The following is a 24,914-nucleotide window of genomic DNA, read 5'->3' as shown; positions in this document are numbered from 1 at the left end:
AAAAGATGAGGGATTCTTTGTGGGCACCTTTATTCTATTTGTTCTTAGTTTTTTAAAAATTCATTTTCATTTAAGATGTCTTATTTTCCCTCATCTAATAAAACAGAGAACATTTGTTTGTTTCTATAAAGGGAAAAGTCAGAGCTTGTACTCACAATTTCACAATACTTCAGTTGCCACAAAAATTGTCACAAATATTCCTTTACCCAAATTTATTGATTATAAGGGGTAGTATACAAAATGCCAATACAATTGCATTTGCAGTGAAGGAACTGTGAAATTTGTAGGCATTTTCTCTTCCTAAAACATGGCCAAATGGTGTCCAAAAGGACTTCTTTGGGTAGTTTACAAAGAAAAGATTTTTTTTTTTTCTCTGAACACCCAGACAGGTGACAGGACTGGAAACAAGAATTATGCAGATGTTAACTCACAGATACTCAAGATACTCACCTGTCACAGAGTAGACCAAGGACAAAAAGACAACAACAAGAAAATATCTTTAGATATTTCTAATTTTCACCCCAAATTTTGCACCTGTTTTCTGGGTGGCGGGAGAGTGTAATGAAGACTCATATCCTGTTCCCCCAAACATCAGATTATCCATTCAGGAAGCAATCTACTTGAACAGCATTAATGTTGTGTAACAGCATCATGCTATGTGTGGGAGGGGGCTCAATGCTTACAATCTATTCAGGAATGGAAAAGTGTTTTATCATTCTGCTAGGCAATCATATATACTGAAGAGCACAAAGAGGTAGCAGTTTAGCAGTTTAATAGTGTGAAGCTGAATTAACAATATTTTTCTTATTTTAACAGAATCCTGATATGGAAGTCGATGAAAATGGGACCTTGGATCTGAGCATGAATAAGCAGAGGCAGCGAGACGGTTGCTGTACCATTTTGACACCACTGGAGCCAATGTCACCACAACGGCAAGCTGTGATGAATAACCGGTGTTACCAACTGAATGAGGGTGACTGCTGGGACTTGCCAGTGGACTACACTAAAATGAAGCCCAGTAGGATAGACGAAGATGATTCCAAAGAGATTAATGTATGTCTTTTTCATCTATCAGTTCTCATTGCAATCTACTTTCTGTAATTCATTGCATTTCTGAAAATTGGAGGGAAAGAGGAAACAATAAATAGGTGATAAAAAATGTGGTTTTCTACAAAAGGACTTCTGCTAATTAATCTTTAGAAATATATCATGCTGGCACACATCTGATCTGTGACTAAGTTCCATAAGACAACATTTGAACCATGAATGTGAATCATGTTTTCTAAACAGCATCATCTTGTTAACAAATATTTTCTTCAGTAAAGAGGCTTCACTATATCCAGATTATGCTATTCCATATAAGCAAGTTGACATAACTGTGCAATACCAGGATAATCAGCTCTCAAGACAAGATATTCCACTGAATTTGAAAACCGTAGATGATGTGCTGAGTATTTGAAAGCATGTATTACTTAGATATCAATTTAAATAAAAGCAGCAGAGTATAATATAAGCTTTCAACTATTTTAGCTAATCTTCTTGTAGATTACTGACACACTTCTGATAACTCTGTGTGAAAGGGCCTGTATTAATGAAATGCTTAGTTTCAAGAATACATACAAAGAAAGTATACTAGAAATTGGTGTTACTTTTCAATTTAGATACTAAGACAACAGCAGAATCCTTTAAATGGAAAAGGCAAATAAAAAAAAGTTAGGGAATTTATTGTATGTTTTAAAACTTAGAATATGTGGGATGTGTTCTGGTGTGAGCCAAGACACTGAAAAAGTCTGCCGACAAGTTTTAATTGAATTGATTTTGTTCATCAAGCTTCAACCCTTACCCGCTGTCATAGTTTACAATACTGCATTCAATATAATTTGGACTTTCGGAGACTTCTGTAGATTGTTCTTTGGTTTTTGTTTTGTTTTGTTTTGTTTTCATGGTATAAATTATAAAATTAGGCTAATTATTTGTGTGTGACTTATCTCTTGCCTATTTTAATTAAAACTTAAATCTGTTTTCCCTACCTTTGAAACTTACAATAAAGTGGCATTTTCACTAGGTATACTGAATACATTCTAGTTGCAGTGTTAGTCACAGTTTTGCTATTAATTTCACTGAAATTAGGAAATCTGTCATTATTAAGGAAATGTGAGGTAAAACATACAGTATGAAGTGTTTATCAGAGCAAGCAGATCACATTTCTACTATGGTGTTTATAGCACCATCTTCAGGAATCTCTAAATCAATGCATTCAGCCACTTCATTCCTGAAATGCATGCTTTTGAATTTCTGAATACATCAATAAAGCTAATTATAAATTATATAATTATAATTTTCCACTGATCTATTGAGGTTTTCCCCAAATTGAGATTCTGTGAGCAGATGTTAAGATTGTTCCTGTTTCATCTTTGACTAGTTCTAAAATGTTAAAAAATATTATTTAAGATGGCTTTTTGATGCTGCATTTAGTCTTCTTTTTTCCTGTTCCTCAATTTTCCAGTGACTTTAGAAAAAAACATCAGTTCTTTTAAAGGAAAATATTATGACAGTTATATAAAAAGCTGTGTTTTGCCTTTTTTTTTCTTTCCTAATTAAATAACGTAATTAATTTCCATATATTGTGAAGTCTGCATCAAAATGTCTAAGTACTATTTAAAGGTTTAATAGGTGAAAATATATAAAATAATTTAGTTATTTTTTCTCTGACAGACTAGGTTAAAGGAGATAATGTTTGATGACTGTGCTTTATTTTATGTAAATTGTAACATCACCTATTTGAAACTAATTCTCATATATTTGCCTGTAGCCAGAAGATTTGGATCCTTTCCAAGAGGCCCTTGAAGAGAGAAGGTATCCTGGTGAAGTAACAATCCCAAGTCCTAAACCCAAATACCCTCAATGCAAAGAGAGCAAAAAGGATTTAATAACGTAAGCATAATGTGAGGTGAAATTATTTTTCTCCTTTTAATCTTTTCTCTTTGTCTTCTTTTAAACAAACGAGTACATATACGCCTTGCAGTATGAGCATGCAACATTTGCAGCATATAAATGTTTCAAACTGCCAGTTAAGTAAAGTGATAAGCTAATGTGTATTTGCTTGTTCTTAATGATGCTATATTGTATTGAGACGCCATTTTCATTTAATCCTGTTCATTTTGCAGCTTTTCGATTAGGATGCTTAAAACCCCTTGCAGTCATTGCAGCTAAACTGGAAACAATGAAACTTTTAAAAGTTTTTTTTTTTTTTTTAAACATACTTACTATTTTGGCTGTTTTTGTTTTTGTTTGGTGGCAGATGTCCAACACCAGGGTGTGATGGGAGTGGTCATGTGACTGGTAATTACGCCTCACATAGAAGGTGTGACTTCATTTTTTTCATGGTGGATTCTGTCTTTTCAATTTATTGTTTTCAGCTTACCTCAACAATGCTGTCAAAGTAAAACGTTGAACTATGTGTTAACCCTTTGAGTAATATATGTTGATCTTAAAAGCATGCTAATTTGTGTGTTGTATAAACGTCTTTTATTTTTAAATAGATTACTAAAATTTCCAAAGTATTATTAAGCATTTAAGTAGTTAACCCAGGAACCACAAATATTTTCGTTACATTTTACTAGTTCATAGAGAAACAAACAAACAACAAAAAAAAAAAAACCACAAAGAACATTTATAGTATGTAATTTTGGAAGTAATGTTGATATCTAAATATATTCAGAGGGTTAACTATATTACAAATTTCAATATTACAGCACTTGCCCCATCGCTTTTCTGCATTACAAACTTTTACTTTTTAATTTTTATGTTGTGTTTGTTTGAAAGTGTTCAGTTAATAAGAAGATTAACTTACTTGTCTGTCCTACCATGTCTTACAGTTTATCTGGCTGTCCCTTGGCTGACAAAAGCATTCGAAGTATGCTGGCCACAAGCTCACAAGAACTCAAGTAAGATATAAAAAACAAATATTTTCTTTATAAATATTTATCTGACCACAAACTGTGTATAGTTACATCAGAAATTAGAAACACTATCTGTCTGGAGACCTGCTAGATGATGCAGAGGGGGTTGATCCATGCTTGGAAAGTATGTGAATTCTCTAGAAATTCCACACAGACTGGGTCTGTGCATAAGTCTGATGACATAGTATTTTCTTTTGTGTATTCATTAAGTGATAGGGATGGAATGCTTAAACTAGATATTTAAACTCCTGTTCATTTTTTTTTCTGGACATTTGAGCTTGCTAGTTAGAACAGAAAAATCTCATAGGATTAGACTAATGAAATACTTCTGATTACACAACTAGTAAAATGGTGTAGCTTCTCAGGGTTAGACTGGAGGGAAGAGAGAGCAGTCTGTTTATTCAAAATGCTTGCATAATCTTCCCCAGGTTTGTATCACTGTTAACAGCTTAATGCATTTTCTCATTTGACTATGTTTTTTAGTGTCTACTTAGTTATTCCCCTACTTAACACACATTCTTTCCAATTTCCTTGCAGTTATTTGGAATGACATTTGTGAGCTATGAAAGTTAGAGAATTGTAGGACTTAGCTTTGATCTGTCTTCCTGCACCATATGTTTGATTGGAATTCTGTATGTGGAAGAACTATAGCATTTCTCTGTGCTATGAGTTAGTGGTATTCCTGAGATGGTAGTGTGGGTAACATGGAAGATGTTCACAAATAACAAGGGAAAACTGAGTAGGGAAAATATGAATGAATAGTTTATGCTACTAAGAATAAGCAATATTCTGTCTTTACCATACATGAATGCATTAACTAGCATTTCTTGAGTTCACTACTTGGATGGAAAAAAAAAACACTCATGGGAAACATGAGAAAGCAAGCAAGAGAAAGCTACTGAAGTTAGCTTTCTTTCTAGTCTTATCTAATTTAGTCACTAAATGCAAACAATAGGAACAAAAATCACATGTATTACCTCTCCAGTCAAAACTAACTTTTCTGAACAACCAGTTCAGATCATGGTAGTATCTGCTGCTAGAAGGCTATATGATATGCCAGTGGAAAGGCTGTAAATGAGATCAAAGAACATATATAAGTATAAGCAGAATACAGGCAAATAACCCAGAGAAACTCAGATTTGGGCCTGTATTTTGGGTTGGGACAGGTCAAGCAGCAGGAGTTCAAGGAACTGTAATTACATAAACAGAGCATAGACAAGACTGTTGGAGCAGCATTAATAATACTTTAAGCACATACTTTGCTGCTCTAACCCTTCATAAAGTTTACACTTGAGTTGGGAAAGTGCTCCTGAATTATCCCATCTCCTCTACTTTTCTAAAGCATCTGTAGTGCAGCCTACCCAATACAGACCAGAGTGAATAAAAGATAGCTTGAACTTGAGTTCCAATCATTTTTCATGCCATTCTCTCTACCTATTGCGAGTTTTGCCTACACAAAGAGAACAAGATTAATACATACTTAAAATTACAAGCTTAGGTTAGCATCCATTATTTATTTAGCAGTTATCATAGTACCCGATGAACACATTAAAACTCTGTTAGATGAATTCAAAAGTCAGGAAATGTGAGAATTTTAAATAGGCTAACTTAACTTGGTTCTCTTTTGCGTTTTTATTACAAGGCAATCCTTCAGTTTCTGATCACATATTTTTTCACAGGACAACAAATAACGTTGCACGGGACAGACAGTAGTCACTGCATAAACAACTAATGGATTTCCTCTATGTTCTTCATTATCCCATGTGTGGCCCCGTCTTTTATTCACTGCACTTTTCTCAAACTGTACTCTCAGATTATATCTTATAATTCACTCACATATTTGTCATTACCATTGCATCTGAGTGTTTCTTAATTAACATAGCTTGGTTATAAGGGGATTAATTTATTTTCACTTGGAATTAATTTATTTTCACCTGCAATTATACATTGAAATAAGTCAGGGTTGGTATTATCACCAATTTAAAGACAGAAAACTTAAACATGCAATTTTGATAGCTCAATTTGAGACATCTAGGACTCAACTTGTCAGGGTTCTTCATGATATATAGAACTGTATATGTTGAAAGCCAGCTACCCATTGAATTCTCTTGAAGCTGTGGGAATTCGGCAGCTCTACACAATGAGTGGTTGACCATCTGTGAAAAGGAATGAGCTATATAAAAAAGCAGAATAGAGTCCAGAGCACAGCAATGGGAATATCCTTTCTCCTCCACCTCAGACTCTTTATTCAGTTCCAGCTTCCACTTTGCCCATTCACTGTCTTGCTTTCTTTATCATTTTTTTCTACATTACTCTGTCTTAAGCTCCTTATCTAATCAGTCCATATCCTATCTCCATCACATTCATATTTTTATTGTTCTCTGCCTCTTAGCCATCATGCTGAAGTTAGTACAAAGAAATATATTCAAAAGCAGGGAAGTGGGAGTCCTTTGGATGACAGCATCCTTTATACAACTTTCATTTCTGCTCTTGTTCTCTGCCTAATAGCGGAGAAGATGTGATCATGTATATGATTATGTATATGCACGAAGCAGCTAAACCAAAGCTACATAAGCAACTTTGATTTGGGAATTTTTAAACTGTGAAGTACTTCATTTACATTTGTTATATTTTTGTGTGTGAGGTTTGGGGGTATAATTTCCTTGCTTTTAAAAAGAGCAAGCTGAAAAGAAGCACAACTCCCATAATGCAGGATCCTGCTGGCACTGTCAGGCCACTAGCATCATGAGAACTTTTGGAATCTGCTACATAGGTCAACCGAATTACTGTGATAGTAAACAGCAGTAAAAGGTATAACACTCTGCATGGATTGGCACCAGAAGGAGGTAGGGAACTTTGCTAATGTGTTTCATACATATTTGCTGATAGCAGAAGAGTAGTGAGTATCAGTAACCTTGACTCCTGCCCCAGGCTTTAGAGAGAAATATATACACACTATTTGCCTATATCCCAAGCTGAGTTCCCTTCTGTCCTGTTCCTTTCAATCTGTACTGTTCCTCTCTCTTCATCTTTTATTCCTCGTTCTGGTTTTCATATAGTTATTTCCAGTCATCCATAAAGACTTCAACCTTTGTAAAATTTCTGGAAAATATTTATCTAACGTGTGAGGTTTAGTGAACAATTGGTAGTGCAGTAGAAGAGATGATAGTTTAGTATAGGGATTGAATTTCTGGACTGCATATTGTGGGATGATTTCACAATTTTATCAATTTGCCATGCATAGCTCTTGTAGAAAATATTGCATATGTGCTAGTATAGCCTTCATATCACATTCTACAAAGCCACAATATTATTGTGCGTATTTTAACAATACACACAAATTATGTATAATGCACCTTCCTAACTAGAATTCTGCTAGAACTCAGATTTTTTTTTTTAAGACCTAACCGAAATTAAAAATAGCAGACACTGGAGACTTCAGATAATGTTCATATTCTATTCATAATCAAAGTAACAGGAGAATCTGTAAAGCTTAGACAAAAAATATTTTGCTTAATAATTATGTTCACTGTGTTGCCTTTTGGTTATTGTGGCTCTATAAGCTCCATCAACTACATTTCCTGGCTACCAGAAAAGTAATGTGACTTTCAGTTAAATTGTTCCAGGGTTGTCCTAATTATTCCTTGCCAACCATACTTTGCTGATATAAGGCTTCTTGCTTTGGGTTACTGAGCAGATTGTGTGATTCTCTTCTTTCACCGAAAGTCCGACTGAAAACTTGAGTCTTTGTGCATAGTTTGTTGACAGGTCAAAGCAGTTACACAGTCTGGTCAATGATCTCATCGACATAACAAAACAGAAATAATGAAATATTTTATGTGGTTTGAATTCTCAGTTACTGGTGTGGCAAAAAGGACGTCAACAGCTTTAAGGATCTATGAAGAAATTAATGCCTGTCAAGAATCCAAGCCTTTCCAACATTACGATTTGAATTATAATGCTTGTAAAAAGCAACTTATTTTTAAAAGATCTAGGAATGCTATATTGATGAGTAAACTTAACTATCATGGGAAAGCAATTAAGAGCCCACCTAGTGACAGCCACCAATATTAAAATATTCATAAGTTAAATCCAGTTTAATCTTACCTAGAGGCCTTTCCTCGTCATTTTTCCTTATTTGCTTCTTTTCATAGAAGTTCTTCCTAACACTTACAGTTGCTTCAGAACTGTAATCCCATTGTAGAATTATAAATACTATAAAAGGCAACATTTAAAGCTCTTTTAATTTTATTTAAAAGAAAAAAATGTTTTTAAAAGAAATGTTTTGATGATCAGTAAATCAATCCCAGACAAAATGTATCATGCTGACTGAGAACCTTTATTCTCAGAGTACTGCCAGCCCATTAACCAGAGAAACTGGTTCCAGAGAGTCCATGGAAATGACAAATTTAGTTCTGATCCTACTTTGATGTAAAAATACTGATACTTCTTAAAAAGCTGTAGGTAACTAAACATTATCTTGCACTACTGTGGAACTGACTGTCAAATTATCAATATTTACCGTTTGTCCTTTGGGTCAGTTTTCTGCCAGGAAATCACATTAGTGCTTATATTAAAGAATCTGAACCTCATAAAGATTTCCAGTTCAACCAAGTGCCTACAAGTCTGGATACATAAATGGTATATAATACTCCCATTACTTCAGACCCCAAACATCCGTGTCTTTATGTAGATTTTGCATGTCATTATTGTTTCTGTGGAGGACATCTTTTGGCATTACCCTACAGCACTTACAGGGAGGAGGACAGTCTCGTTTCCCTCTACGCAATGAAGCCTGAAAGCTTTTCTTTTCCACTTCTCTTCTTAACTGAAAGTGAAGTCTGGTTTTGTGCATTCTCTACAATAAAGAAAGATTTGGAATTTATGTACCTCCTTCTCTACCTGTCACTCTGCGCTAATTTTCATATCTTGGTGTTCATCCTCTACTCTTTCTCTTATCTTCCCTTTAGCCTTGTCTCCCCATTCCCAGTCGTGTCATCCTAGCATTGTCCTCCACTAAGTCCAAATGGAAAAGTGAGCTTCTCTGAAGCCCTCCCTGGCTTAAAAGGTTCACCACAACTTTTCAAGGAGGAATAACTACATGCAGTACTGTTTTCTGGATAGAAAGGATTAGCTTAGCTCACACTTACAGGAAAAATCTTCCATGTTAGTATAACTTTAAATATTCACGTTTTATTGGTTTATTAAATAATTTTACTGCAGTTTTCTCAGCAAAAACTGGCAACTGGGAAGAAGGGATATCCTCACAGAGATGGATAAGCTCATGTTTTATTTATAACGATTAATACATAAAATCAAATAGTACCAGAAAAGAAGTAATATTTGCTTCCTTGATTTCATCATCTGGAAAAAAAAAATAATAATAATAATAAGCCTTCTCCAAATACAGAATTGAAATGTAGAGACAAAAATAAATAGGATAATTAATAAAACACTGTTGAAACACTCCCATCTTTAGACAGATAACGAGACTATTATTGGGCATTATTGATCAGTATCTATCCTCTTTAAACTTTGATAGCTCTCCCAATACACAGTCACTTTTTCTAGTCAGAACAGTTATTTCTGCAGAGATCTGTTTAGCTGCTGAAGTGGTTTCTCCACCTACATCTTGTGTTTGCCACTTGAGATAAAATTTTACCTTTTACAGGCAGGAAATTCACTGCCTGAGTGTATATTTGTTGCTTCATCTGTACAGGAGTACTACCTCTTGCCTTGCCTTTGCCCTTGCCCTTGCCCTTGCCTTGCCCTGCCTTGCCTTGCCTTGCCTTGCCTTTTCATGCTTAGACTGAATCTGTCCTCTTATAAGAACTCAGCAAGACTGACATTTGGAAGGCTATAACCCATTATACAGTTTCACTCATTTTTCTCTTAGAAAACTACTCTTTGTTTCAAGAGTAATAATCACTTCCATTCATGTTATCTTTTTTTTCCCCTTTCCCTAGTTTTCTGTTGTTTGTCTTTTTTTGTTTTTCCTTTTTTTTTTTCCTTTTTTTTTTTTTATTATGTGGGAAACTTAGTAGAAGTTGCCATTTCAATTTTTCTTGAATACTAAAGTTGTTGAGCCTAGTAAGTGATTTTGTGTTACAATTCAATACTTGATGCTAAGTAAGTATTCTTTGAATCTTCAAATATTTTTTTAAGTTTCTTGATGTTTTATCTAATTTCTATATGGAAAATGTGATTGCAAGGACCAGACATGATGTATTTGGTGTAATGTTAAAAATGACTAGAGCCAGTCATTTGTAAATAACAGTATTTTATTAACTTGTCTGCAATGTTATGGTAAAATAAACTACAGTTTACAATGTGTTATTAAATTGCAAGTTAGTGTGCAAATCTAATTTAAATTATTAAAAACAAAACCAAGGAACATAGATCCCTAATATTAGTTCCCCTATAAGGAATAATCTTTCCCATTTTGTTCAACTAGATCCTTGGGCCAAGTGAAATTAGGAATCTCATGTGGTTTCAGTGGGTTTTTTTTGCATTTTTGTTTCCTGTATTTATTGCAGATTTCCACTTGGATACCTTATCTTTGATGGCAGCATGCATGCCTGGCCAGAACAGAACACCTTGGGCTCTGTTCCTGCACTTCTCAATACTCAAATGGGCACTGTAGGTTATACCTAGCATTTCCAACCTCATGTTGTGTGGTGTTATGATAATGTCCTTTGTATAGAAACCCATCATCTGCAGCAACCTCATCTCTATAGTCGCAATAAGTTTTACATATGGAAGTGGCTGGGCTTTTTTCTGTTAGAATAACTCATTCAGACTCTGGTAAGGTTGAGTCATTCCATTTTTCTCACTTAATTTTGTCAACTTTTGTCTCCAAAATTAAAAATACTTGAGTTCTGTTTACATAAGACCCTTCATCATTGTTTTCATCACTGAAAGGTAGTCTTAAAAGCATGTACCTTCTAAAAAGCTCCTTACAAGTCATCTGCATATCAGTACCTCTGATACTGTGAAATGTTCCATGCAGGCACAAAATTGTTTGCATGAAGCACCTTGCAGAATCAGGGCCTTAGTAAGTTTTCAATACCATGAAACACACTGGAATTAGAGGCTTTAATGTGCACAATGGCATTTAAAATACTCAAATACTTTATGGCCTCTTTCTTCTCTATGCACTTAATTGTTTAAAATAAAAGATATTGCTAGCCATACGTCTGCTGCTGTTTGGATTATAATCAGTGTTTTAAAGCCTTTGCCTTTTAGTTATAACCTGGAATAGTCTCAATTCAGATGAATGTTGACTGAATTAAAATATTTTTTTTCAAACGACCTGTATGACTTACGAGTCTAAAGTTTGTTTTCAAAAAGAGTGTAAGCACTGGGAATCCACATCCCTGCAACTTATATATCCCTTACTTTGAAAGTGGAATTTAGTGTCTGCAATAACAACTTAAACAGTTTTGAAGATGCTACCCTTAGTTCCAAGGCTCTTCACTAATCAACAGTTATTTCAGTGTGAATGCTTATTTGATGATTCATTTTAATTTTCAAAACTTTTCTCTTGTCAGTCATTCCAGTGCCATTCTGTGCAGTCCCTAAGCAGCTATTCTGAGAGGAGCACTTAATTGTGATTAATTATCAATGAATTTGCTTAGTTATGTTAACATGCCCAATGAATCTCTCTAAGGCCTTCTTGTCTTGGAGTCCTTCCATTTGTACAGTTACCTCTGCCTTCTTTGGGTTTGGTCATATCTCTTTGTCATTGAATGTGTCCTACATAATTAATCTCATTCAGCCTGGCATTTGCTTGTATTCAATTCAAGGGTCTTTTCTTTGGCACAATTTGGTTATTGTGCAAACTCCCATTGTGATGTTGATCATTTTTTGCTTCAAACCAACAGATCATAACCAATTGCTCATTCCATCCAGATCCGCAAAGATCTGCAACATGATGCTGTGGTATATCCCAAGTGCTGAGGCAATCCCCATGGGAAGTTGCATAAACTACACGGTTGCTAAAAGGGGAAATAAAAGTGCAGTGTTTTGCACTTTCTGTGTTTGGTCAGACTTGCCAAAACCCTTAATATATACCACAAAATAAAAGTAATATTGTCACTTGAAGTCCTAAATATGATTGCCTGGATCCTCAGTTGGTGTAAATTAGCATAGCTCCATTGCCTTCAGTGGAGTTACGCTAAAATACAACAGTGATGATCTGGGCAGATGCCCTCAGCTGCTCTCTTGGGTTAGCATTCATGTTTGATTGCCTTATTTAAATCTTTGAAGTTACAAAATCCCTTGCATTGTTTGGTTTCTTAGAGTGGCCAATTGCTAACTCGATTACTTGGTGTCTGTATCTGCACAGTAACATCTAATTTTGCCATGTGGTTAAGTTCACCCCTTTATTTTTTATCTAAGTGCTATTGGGACTTTATGTGGCACACATTTTTTGCAGCACTGTAGTTTCTATATCAATGTTTTATATCCCTAAAATATCCCATATCCCTCATAAACACCTCATCATAACCTTATTTTACAATATTTTTGTATTCCCAGTAAGTGGAATTTACATTTGCTCATCTGCATGTAAAAATTGCTCTTCTACCCTAACACACAGAGAATTTCCACTGCTTCGAAGTCTACTGGTTTCTCTCCTACAGATAACACTGTGCTCTTTCAGCATGGGCTTATTTGGTGTACACTGTGTGAAACAACCTTAGATTTTGAGGAATGTGTTAGCACTGGCCATCATTAATTAGTTTTATAATGTGTAAGCTCAACTGTGCTTACACTGCACTCAGCTCCAGCAGTATCTATTTTCTGTAATAAAAAAGAGGCAGAGGAGGACTGCTGGAGAAGCACATTACTATTGTTATTTATTTATTTTTTGGACTGTGGTAAAAAGGGAAAAAGTTGGGGCCTCAAATAATTGAGTCTATAAAAAAAAAAAAAGTGATTTCCAGAATTATACTATTTACATTGTTTTATTTAAACAATCAGCTGTAAAGTAGTCAGAGTGATATTTAAAATGCCATCTTCAAACTTCAGAGATAGCACTATGCTGAGATGAGTGGAATACAGTTTCCAAATTTTTAGGCTGCAGTTTAATGGGGACATCATTATGAAAGCATACGATCAGCTTAAAAGAGCTATAAATATAATTTATTCAAAAGATTAGATACTGGAGCACTTCTGTATTAAGTAGGAAAGGAATCAAATCATACAGACACAGTTTATAAGAAAACCAAACCACAGTCATTCTTTGTTGTTTTGCTTTGTTTTTTACAGGTAAATAACTATTTTTTTTCCAGGCCAGTCAGTCTGGCTCTTTTCTTGAACACATAATTCACACCAAAAAAAAAAAAAAAAAATTAAAGCAGACAGTGTATGAAAATCACAATTTAATTCATTTTTTCCTACTAAACAATGAATGAGCCTAGAGATTTTTTGTTTGCTTGTATAAACTGACAATACTTAAAAGAACTAAAATGACCCTGTGTTAAATGCAGTCTACTGAATGTTGAATTCAGAGTTTAATACGTAAACTACATATAATTTCCTTTTTGGCTATATGATCTGAATTTATAATGCAGATGTGAGCATATGATAGATATAAAAATGAAAAACTATGTTGGACATTTCTTACAAATATTTATATATTTTTCGTTTAAGTACCAGGGTTATACTTTTTAAGGGTATGAATTCAATATCTGCTATTTTAACTACTTCACATTTCACAAATAAGTTTGGTTATAAAAACTGTGAATGTTGGGTACTCTCTGGATACTGCAGAGATACATTGCTGGTTTTGTTCCCCTTGAATAAAAGTTATAAATAAATTATGAAAAAAAAAAAACAAAACAGGGAATTCATAAAAATTGTATTTAAATAACAAAATCATTTAAAAAAATATAGATTATGGGTTTTTTCTCAAGGCTTCTCCAGGAACCATTGTAGGTGGTGATTTGTTTTCCTCTGATGCACTAATCAAGAAACATCTGTCAGGAAAGCGTAAGTATGTTCCAAAAGTATAGGTGCAGTGGAGGAGGGGCAAGCCTTGTTTTCTAATAACACCCAGTACACTTGTTGTGACTTAAGTGTAAAGAATCTGAAAGAATGGAATTATTATTTTTTCTTTATTTTTTAAAGCCAGCTAAAATTTAATCTTCAGAAGTCATTTACAGAAAAGGACCTCCAATGTTTCTGAGACAGTCTGAGGCTTGATCCAGACTTAGTTGGCTTTGGATCTGAGATTATGTTTGGTAGCTGTAAAAAGCTGGCCCTGAGCAGCTTTTTTTTTTTTTTCTAATGGAGTGAGAACAATATTACAAGGCCAAATTCCATGCATATCCCCATGAGCAGAATTTGCACTCCTTACACTAGACAAAAGCAGTTTCAGGTTGTTGTTGTCATAGGCAGGGTCCCATTAAATCATTACTTGTTTTAGAAGAAAACATTTTAGAGGTATTAATAAAATCTTGGTAAGGAAGCTCTTTAACTTTTGCTTGACTTCTATTTAATACAATAAACCTCCACAAATTAAAATAATGAGTAATATTTAATTCATATGAGAAGTAATTGTCTACCAATTTATATACAAAATTTATATCCAGAATACAATGTTTTAACCATATTTTACCTGATTTTAATTCTTTTTTGAAAATGATGGTATTAAGCATACTGAACCGACAGTAAATGCTACTGGTTTAAAAAGAAGTAATAAGTAAACATATAAGAACCATTTATCTCCATTTTTTGAAAAAAATCTTGTGATTGTTAATGTATAACAGACCAAATGTGTGTATGTCTTCATATAAATCCTTATATAATCAAGAATGAAGTGGAAATGTCTTTAAGGTCAAGAAAAGCTTTTTGTCTGTTCACATCAATGAAAATATTTTCCATTCCAAAGTAAAGCAACTGTTATTAATTTTATGGTATTTATGGTATTTAATGAAAGGGTGATTTTTTTCTCCCTGGGACCAGGCTTGTTCATAAATTTCCCTTAGCATAAAAAAGGTAAATACAGCACATTCTAAACACACAACTAACGGATTAAATTCTGTATGAGAGGTACAGTGCACAATGAGTACTGGGAAGTGGCAAACTATAGGAGACATTTCTGAACGGTGTAGTTTGATGGCTAACCTGTTCCACAGTCTTTCATTTGACCTTCTTGAGATGTTGTAATCATCTTGAAATTTATGGATTTCCTGTGGCTGTATGGGTGCTCAGACTGGAATTCTGCCTATCCCTGATTCATTGCAAGGGGTTTCATAAGATGCTCTTCTTCCGTGTAGTATATACCTGAGGATCACAACTTCTGAGCTAATCAAGACAGAGAATTTGTGTTTCAGCTGTGTTCCTGCCCAGGTATTATTCTCCAAATCCTTGTCAGGGGGCAGTTAATTAGCAGGAATCTTTATGAGGATAGTGTTTTAAAAAATAAATAAAATTGTTTGAATACAAGATGTAAATACTCACCTTGGAAATAGAAAACCTGAAGACAGAAAATAATTAATCAATGTTTGCATGAGATCTGTATCAAAACTAACTGAGTGAATTAGAAATGAGAGTAAAGAGCAGTAAATAGATACTCAGGGATATTTGGCTATAAGCACACAAAAGCAACAAGTGGTTTTGGAAGAGGAAGTGTTTTGTTAAAATAAATAAATAAAAATAAGAAGGAAACCTCTTTCTTATAAAAAGTGTGTAAAAGTTGTTAGCCTCTCACTCAACTCTACTTTTCCAATTCTACAGAGTATGAGAGCTCTGACCCTAGGATATAATAGAGCATGAGCACTTCTCTCTCTGCCTGTATTCCCAACCGGGAGCAAAGTGTTTCTGGGAGAGAGCGAGCTGTTTTATACACTGCACTGTGCAGCCTCACAGTACCATTGTGCTGCACAGCCATTTATCCCTGTTTGTAACCTCTGACCTCTCCAGCACTCTGCACGGCTGTTTAGGAAGCAATTCCTGCAGCTGTTAGACTGCAAAATTAAAGTGGTTCTTTCATGAAATGTTTACAGTATAAACCAAGCTTGCACTGCCTAATCTTATGGGAGTTACAGAAGGGGAAACTGTACAAAAGCCTGGCCTTTCTGCCTTTGTTAACTTTAAGGAGAAAGTAAGGAGGGCCAAAGTAAGAAAAGATACTAGAGAATATCGCCTGACAATAAAAAGCACAATTCATTTTTGAGTGCTATAGTTAATGATACCTTGGAACATTCTTATGAAGCTGGAATTATTACTTAAGTGCTGTTCAAATACAGTCTCAGATTCCAGCACAAGGAGTAGTTTAGCTTGGAACAGTTTTAATGGTCTTATCAGAGGTTCCTGCCCTGACTGAAAGGATGTCTCCTTTGTTCACATGAAGTGTGAACTGCTTCATACAGTTTGACAGGTTAGGGTGAAATGGCACCCATTTCAGGTCATTGAATACCATGCTGAAAGCTCAGTTGTTTCTCTTACTGCTATCCAGACAGCTGCAATACCCTGTCAAGAGGGACAGGAAGCTCAGAAGCAGAGGCAGTTGAATGCCTGGAGCAGAAACTGGGAACGTTTTCTCAGGCTACACAGTCCCTCTCTGAGCATTCATTAACTAGGCAAACTGGACTTCATAATCATCATTTTAAATCGAATTGTTGAAATTTTTATACAAAAGAATTAGCTGATGTTTGAACTTGAATTATCAAGAAAGGGTTGGAAATCAAGTAGAATAATAGGTCTTGGTCTTTCCAGAAATCAGTAATGAAAAGTTGTGTCTGTGCTCCCATAAGAGGCCAAAGAGTATGCTCTCTGATAGAGCATTAAGGATCTATTCAGACCTATAAAATCATGCAAAATTACCTCCAGAAGTTACCTACTCCAAACTCCTGCTCAGGCCAATAATCCATTTGGAGCAAGTTGCTCAGAACCTTGTTGAGTGTCTCCAAGGCTGGAGATCCCACAACCTGTTCCAGGGTTTGCCCAGACTTGTGGTATTTATTTATTTATTTTTAATGAGTTGGACTTTCTCATGCTGAAGCTGGTCCCTGCTACCTCCTTATTCTTCAGCTGTGCACCTCTGAGAAAACTTCTGCTACGCCTTCACCAAACCCTCCTGTTAGGTATTTGTAGACAGAAATAAGATTGTTTCTTACACAATAAGATCATTCTCTTCCTAGTGAACAAGCCCAGCTCTAGCAGCCTCATATATCAAGTGCTCCAAGACCCTAAACATCCTGTTGCATCGTGCAGCAATACAGACTTGTGACTCAGTGTTTATAGTTCTCAGAGTGCTGGGAAGGGTACAGAAGACATTGTTCACTCCTAAGTATTACTTCATTAGGGCTGATTTGTCTGTCCGCTGCCTGTCTTCTGAGACTACCTCAAGACAGTAGGATGGAGTACGTGTAACATAGCTCTAGTTGTGCTCAACCTGTCCTCCTTGCAGATAGGTTCTTGACTGGACTTGCAATAAGAATTTTTGCTTCAGTATGCCATTAAGCTTTGCTTAACATTGCAGGACTAAGGTAATTTAAGGCTCAAGTAAATGCTGAAGTTATACTTAAAAGTCAATGTAGATGGAGCATGAGTCTCAAGTCAATCACACCAAAACTTACAGCATGCCTGAGAAGCTGCTCAAAATTAGTATAAACTCACATGATAAATCAGTAACAAAACTGGATTTCCCTTAGCTGTACTGTTCATTAGCCTTCTCACTAGACCAGACTGCCTCTTACAGTATGATATAATTCACACTTGGTATTTTCACATTTCCTCACTTGGGCTTCTGACAAATGTTTGTAGGCCTAGAGGGAAAAAGATGTTTGTTTTCATAAAATAAAAACTGAAGGATTTTACTCTTTTGCTGTTGACTCTTCACCCCCAAAATAGAAAGTAGTTCCTGTGCTTCAGCTGTCTAGAGAAGTGAAACCCTTGAGGGCTTGATCCCCTTTTCCAAACATTAACCTGTCCTTGTTGTTGGATGGCACATGTTTTCAGATAGAAACCATACATTCAGAAGAGATTTAGAAGTCCATCCAGTATAGGAACTTTATACTAAAATAACCCTTGTTCACATTACTAATAGGTACAGCATAGTGAGTGTGCATGGAACAAAACATACCTCTTAGGCTTATGGTGCAGTTAGTCTCATAAACACATTTTACACTAAATTCCTGGCGTAACTTATCTTACCGTATTGAATATGCACTGAAAATAATCTTCTTCGTTTCTCTTTTGAAACAGAAGACTAAGAGAAAAGCTGTTAATAGTGTGAAGAAAATTCAAGCCCATTACATTTCTGTCATTTGGATGATTTTTTTTTCCAAACTTATGAGCCCTCATTAACCCCTTTATATATTTTCTATATAACTCAAAGATGTTTACCATCATATTCATTTATGGCTTTGCCGTAATGCTAGGCTGAGAGAACTCTTGTTAGAGATGGGACTCCTGTTTCTTTCTAAATTATAAAGGGCTAGAAATATCACAGATGTTTCTGTAGACTCAGTCCTTCATAGCAATATTAAATGAACTAATTTGAAAGAGAGCATGTAAATTGGAACTTCTTCAAGCTGTTATTCTTTCCATCCTTCCCACTCAGCCTTTCCTTTCTTTTTTACTTTATGTCCAACTATCCCTGTTCCTACTCTTCTAGGTTACTTCTTTTGATGAATTATGTGTGAGTGTACAACTTGAACAGTTATGTTCAAATGAAAAACAGATAAACAGAATAGCTAAGGAGTGTCTAAAGCCAGGAGGTACACCTTCTTCCCAACAACAGTAGTAGATTGTTAAGGCCACAGACTATTGAAAGTTTTTAGTTTGTTTCCTCTGCTTTTAGTAGTCCTAATCTGATAGGTTTTTTTTCTGAGTCTTTCTTGTGGAGGTGCTGAACTTTTTGAGTATTCCAGATTTGTAGATTTTGAAGTCATCCCAAACCTCCAGGAAACTCAGGAAAGGACACATTCAAGGTCATACTGCTGTTCCCACTAGAGCCTTTGGTATTTTCTTCACCAAGGATAAGATGTACATAGTACAAAAGAGCAGAGCATGAATTGTCTGAAGAAGTAGCAACAGAGACAGCAGTTCAAGAATGATGCTATTGATAATTTTATGGTGTTCAAGGCAACCAGTTAGGCTACTGACCTAACCATAATGTAAATCCTTTAACAGGGAGAAAAATCCCTACTTTAAATAATACATTTTTAAAGTATTCAACATTTGGCATAATATAAATTTAAATTTGTGTTAAAATTTGCATTACATCATAAATAGAAAAGCTAGACCAGTTGCAAGAGCTTTTGAAGATACCTTCCAGGGTAAAGAATTCCAAAATGCTATGCCTGTGCTATTGTCTTCAATTGTTTCTCTCTGACCTCTTTTCACATACAAGAAGCAAAAGAAATCAAGTCACTCTTCTTGGCTGTTCTGCAAACCCTGATTAGAAATCTTGCTCTTCAGTGACTGAGTGGCAGATATTCTTGAGAGAACTAGTGGTTCACATTTTGTAAGACCAACCAGCAACAGGACACTCTTCAGAAACAAATGTGTCCACCCCGAATTACTGAAGAAAAGCCCATGTATTTCAAAGTCATACTTACCCTTACTCTGAATTAACTTTCAAGCACAGGTTTGCAGCAGTATTATTAGGAGACAGAGAATTTGCATGGCTTTGCTCCTAGCTGTAGGATGTGTTGTCTTAAGGCTATCTCCTTTTGTATTTTTCTCCATGCCTCTATAATTGTGTGTTATTCCTTCACTATAAAAATGAAGCTTTTTCAAAGCATGAGGTGTTTGGAAATGAACATTTGAATTTGCATATGTTGGAACTGATTCATCCCTGGTGCCAGGAAGTGCTCGCTGTTGCAGGGATGGGATGTGCAGCTGGCCAGTGCTGCCTCCAAGGCAGGCGATGCTGGCAGAAGAGAAAGCGTGGGCAAGGTGCCCAGGGAGAGAGCTGATTCACAGCTTCCCCCTGGCAGCTTCTGTGAACGGAACACCCCCTGGGTAGTGCACAGAAGTGATTTCACATTAGGCACTTACCATGCCTTTGGCAACTGGCATGTTAGGCAGTATATGCTGGTGCTAGATGTGAGAACAGCGGGCAGCACATCATGGCACTTGCTGCAGAGAGGCTGGGAAGTCCTGACTGCTAGCAGAACAGACAGCACGCAGAGGTGGTAACTGAAAGCACAGTATTTTTTCTAAAGCAATATAATTAATTTAAAAGCATCATGTGTATCTGTGCATGCGAGTGCACAGTGATATTTTAAATGCCAGCATGATGCATTTTAGTCTGCTTATAGGAAAATGGATTTCAGTTTAATTAAGAAGCATATCATGTTCTTTCTCACCCACACACAGTTCAAAAAATGCAGAAATGCAATGCAGATAGTACCAGGAGCTAAGGACACAAAATTATACATGCAAAGAGTCAAGGAATTAATTAAATTTTACCTAAGGAGGAGAGTATGCTGCCATCCCCAGTTTAGAACCGTTCAATTGCTGGGGATTTATAGAGGCAAAGAGAGAGACAGAGCAATCTCTCAGCAGAGATAGAAATGACTGAAATTACTCTGTGAACCCTCTGAGCCAAAATTATTTTAGTCTCTTGCCTGGACTAGCTCCATAGGCCTGGCATCATTCCCTTACGGATAGAAAAACGGTACAATGAAAGTGGTAACAAGAAGTCATTCCATGCCATGTCTTTCCGATTATTTCCAACCTGAACGTCTCTCGATGTCTTCTGAGAGGGCATGGTAGTACCCCACCAGGAGTGATCCCTGACTGGATTCCCTGATCTCTTGACCATTCATTGGAACTGCACTGGATCCAGTCCCTGTGAACAAATGATAAAATAGATTTTTACTCAATTAATTCATTTGCCATACCAACACAATTGACAGGGGATGGGGGATAGGGGAACGAGGACGGCCTCTGTTGTCCTTTCTTCAAATTGTCTTCCTTTATATCTCTTATGGTTTTGGGGTTTGGGATTTTTATTTATTTATTTATTTATTTTAAATTTCCTATTACCTGCAATAAGGACTTGCATGTCAGGATTCTATGTAAGAAATGTTAGCAGTATTTTACATATGAAAAAGCAGCATTTAGCACTTTTGCTAAAACCAAATATGTGTGATTAAGTGCTCCTTCTTGTTAGGCTGAATACAAGGAACTAATTAACATATGAATCTAAATTTAACTTCCTTTTTATTTTTGGCTTACAACGCATCTTTGTGAAACTTTGATCTTTATAAGTGTTTAACTTCACATGCTTTCTTAGGTATATTTGTGAGGAGTAGATCATATGTTTTGCCTGGAATATGAAATCATAGACTCAATGTCCACTGAGATTATCCATTATCTGCATACCTGTCCCACAGAGTTTTTGTCTCCTTTTGAACCAATTTAAATAAGCTTCAAATGAGCTGTGAATGTAATTTTCAGGAGCACCCAGTGCTAGCTTGGTTGTGTTCCCTTTGAAGCCAATGATAAAGCTTGCAGGGACTTTAATGAAAACAGAAGAGTGGAAGAAAGTGACTCATTGTGTCTTGGCAGTCAAGAAATTCAGTGTTAAGGTTTCACCACGCAGAGCGATTTCTCCCCTGACACAAAGATGCAATGTGTACCCAGTCATTTCAGCTATGTAAGAGGGCCACATGCGATGCAGACTAAGGGAAAGACAAAATCACCTGGGAGAAAAGAGCAGGACGACAAGGAGGGTGATGAGTGAAGACAGATAATAGAAGGAAACAACAAAGAGGAGGAAAGGAATAAAGAACTGTCAACTTCAAGGTTATTAGAGTCATGAAAAGAGGAAAGGATGAGGGAGGAACAGAGAATGAAGACAACAGCCAAAGGGTACAGAGAAGAAAAATGTAAAAGGGAGAAAAATAAAATTGAAAAATGACAAGAAGTGACAATGAGGAAGAAAATGGAGAGTGCAAAGAGGACAGAGCCGGGTTCTTTTCAGTGGTGCCCAGTGACAAGGCAAGAGGCTGTGGGTACAAAGTGGAACACAGGTGCCATCTGAAAAACTAGGCAGCACTTCTGTGCTGTGCAGGTGATGGAGCACTGGCACAGGCTGCCCAGAGAGGTTGTGGAGTCTTCTCCTTGGAGATCATCAAAACCCACCTGGATATGGTCCTGGGCAACCTGCTCTGGGTGGCCCTGCTTTGGGGAAGGGGCGGGCAGTGGACCAGGTGATCTCCAGAGGTCCCTTCCAACCTCAACCATTCTGTGATTCTGAGATTTTGTGAAAAGGATCTGGAAAAGGCAGAAGTAAAATGTAGAAGAAAAACACTATGGAGGAATACAGATGGAAAGCAAACTGGAGACAAAAGTTAAATGGAAATCCCTGTTCCACTGAATGGAAAGGATTGAAAATGAAGAGAAAGAGTCATCAAGAAAGAAAAACAATGGTGGAAAATGTGAAAAAGAAGAAGTGATAAAAGTATGTAGATGTGCAGCTTAATTGAGGAAAATTAAGAGAAAATAAATCCATCCTAGCAGAACAGTTTTAACAGTTTTTCACTGCAAATAGGTTGTATAGGTAGAGGGTTTCTGTCTAGGCAGTGAATGAATGGAAGTAACAACACTAAAGTAGAAACGACAGGGTAAAAGTCGAAAAGCATCTGTGTTCCTGCTGGAGTTACAACAGACACTGTCTTTTCTGTGGCTTCTTGAGGAAAGGAATCATCAACGTTCCCACTTTACATGCTTAATTTGAGCTTGATAATCTACCACAGTGCCTGAGACAGAAAATAAGATTCAGAGATTTATACATCTGTACATACTGCCTTCACAGCAATATCTAGGACAGTACTTACTGGCAGAGTTACTCTGCTCAGAAACGTAAATGCAAAATGAGTTGCTGTTTACAATCCAGTTCCTACTAAGTAGGAGTTTTCATAACAGTAGCCCAAACCCTGACTGTTACTGAAACACCCATGGCCTAAAAGTTTCCACTGAGGACTGCACAGCTCTATTTATCATCTCTCCTCTTCCCCTGGAGTCCTCCATGCAGGTCAGCGGTGTGTGGTGTAGGAAAGAGTCAGATTATTATTGTTATCTCTTTGCCTCTTTGGAGTCAAACATGGGACTTGTTTATCAAGAGCTGCACATATTCTTTTTTTTAAAAGCACTCAAGTTTGTAGAGGCATAGACATACCATAAACTTACCAGACCTTATACCAAACTCTGTTTCTTCATTTGACAAAGTTCTTCATCCCTTCCTTTTCTTGTTCAGTTCCCTTTTTTACTCATTCCTCACACATTCAGTTCAGGGAACTGCAAACACAGTATCTTTGCAGTTCTACTTTTGTAACTTTTTTTTTTTTTTTCTGGACTACCCGACTAGAAAAGAACAATATTTTGTTTATGAATCTATATGTAGTTTCAGAGGAGATATGGCTTTATAGCTGCAAACAGAGCAGTGAATAAGAATATCTTCTAGCCTGTTTTCCCCTTCTGTGTAAAGTCATTTAGCCTCTGTATGCCCCAGTTTTTGTCTGCTAAATCCTTTCCTTCATCAAAGCACTATTGTGAGATTTTATCCATTAATGTTTGTAAAATACTTTCAGATCTTCAGATGGAAGATAGAAATGCAAAGTATTATTGTGTCTGTCTTCCAGCCTCCCAACCTATGAATTCCATTCCTGGTGATTCAGTCAAATAAAACAGAATTTCAAATACATGAAAACCACCAGACAATAAAAAATTCTACATTCTGCTATGAAAAAAAAAAATCCCATGGGAAACAATTATATTTCTCTAGGCTTTCTGAGTCTTCAACAGAAAATCACATCTATACTATAGAGATTGACAGCATGGTCAAAATAAAACTATGGGGAAGATATAATTTTCTGTTAAATTCCAATTCTTTTGCAGTGTGGAACATTCTAAAGGGCCATTCTGAATTTTTGTACAACTTACTGGTTTATTCCCCATCTCAATTCAATATGATTTTTCTTTTGGGTTGTTAGCTACATCAGTTTTAAATATTTAATGACTAATTTATAGGATAAACATTCTATGTATTCGTTTACGTATGGTAGGTATGGTAGTTACTTAAGGCTCAAGGGAAGATTGGATCCACAACATAGTAGATGCAAAGTGGTGTAAAACACACCAAAAAAAAAAAAAAAAAGATAACATCAAACTTTAGAACTGATTACATTATCTTACTAGTAATAGGTTATAAAAGATATATATTATCTACCCATTGCAATAGAATCCTAGTACAGTTTGATGATAGGTCCTAGAAAGAATAGCATCTGATGGCTTTTGGCATCACCAGTGTGAGAAAAAATAATGGCTTAATTTCAGTTCTAAAAAATCAAGCATCCTCAGTACAAAACCAGTATAGAAGGAATTTGCCATAGCCATTATTGGCAATACTCTTCATCTTTATTGGTGACTGTTTTTATTTCTTTATTTGTAGAGTGTCTATAGAGTGTCCACTGAGTGCTATTACTAATCCCCAGAAAGCTATAGCTAAAAACAAGTACAGAGATAACATACAAACCTGCCAATTCATGTTAAAACTACAGCCTAACTAGATAACATGTCCTTTCCATAGTGGAAACCAAGTGAACTGGCCTTATTGATAAGGGCAGTGAGGCTGAAATGACCGTCTGGTGTGATGAGGAAGAGGGCTTGGCGCAGGCCATAGAAGAGTGGTTAAAGGGGAAAGAGACTGAGGGAAAGGAGACAAAAAGGTATATTGGTTACAGCTGCTAGAATTGTCTCTGATGTTTAAATTAAACATTATCACCCAACTAGTGAAAAATAATCATGTGACCTAACTTCTGTTTGGGTGGTGTGCTGAATTTGGGCTTGTATAATTCTACATCCAAGATTTCCATTTTGATTTATATATGTATATAAACCGGCCAAGCTCTGAAGACAAGATTTGACTGAGATGGAAACAGAATTCACTGTGTTGCTGAATCTCAGTAACACAGGTGTTTCTTACAG

At 36.0% G+C, this 24,914-nt stretch overlaps 1 protein-coding gene across 33 annotated transcripts in view; it reads left to right on the top strand.

The window, feature by feature from the left end:
• Positions 1-24,914, top strand: part of MYT1L (myelin transcription factor 1 like) — a 328,171-nt gene that overhangs the window by 267,212 nt on the left and 36,045 nt on the right. For 23 of the 33 annotated variants that reach the window (XM_066994876.1, XM_066994874.1, XM_066994866.1 and 20 more), the window contains 4 exons: positions 817-1,053; positions 2,813-2,934; positions 3,302-3,364; positions 3,879-3,947. In XM_066994876.1, coding sequence (XP_066850977.1) covers positions 817-1,053; positions 2,813-2,934; positions 3,302-3,364; positions 3,879-3,947 — 491 coding nt within the window. Of the gene's footprint in view, positions 1-816; positions 1,054-2,812; positions 2,935-3,301; positions 3,365-3,878; positions 3,948-10,498; positions 10,602-24,914 lie in introns of all 33 variants that reach the window. The other 10 variants (XM_066994887.1, XM_066994885.1, XM_066994884.1 and 7 more) reach the window with 3 other exon arrangements.

Source organism: Anser cygnoides, chromosome 3 (assembly GCF_040182565.1).
Source record: "Anser cygnoides isolate HZ-2024a breed goose chromosome 3, Taihu_goose_T2T_genome, whole genome shotgun sequence".
Lineage (NCBI taxonomy): Eukaryota > Metazoa > Chordata > Aves > Anseriformes > Anatidae > Anser > Anser cygnoides.
Note: the sequence above shows the minus strand (reverse complement) of the source record. Positions and strands in the feature narration are given on the sequence as shown.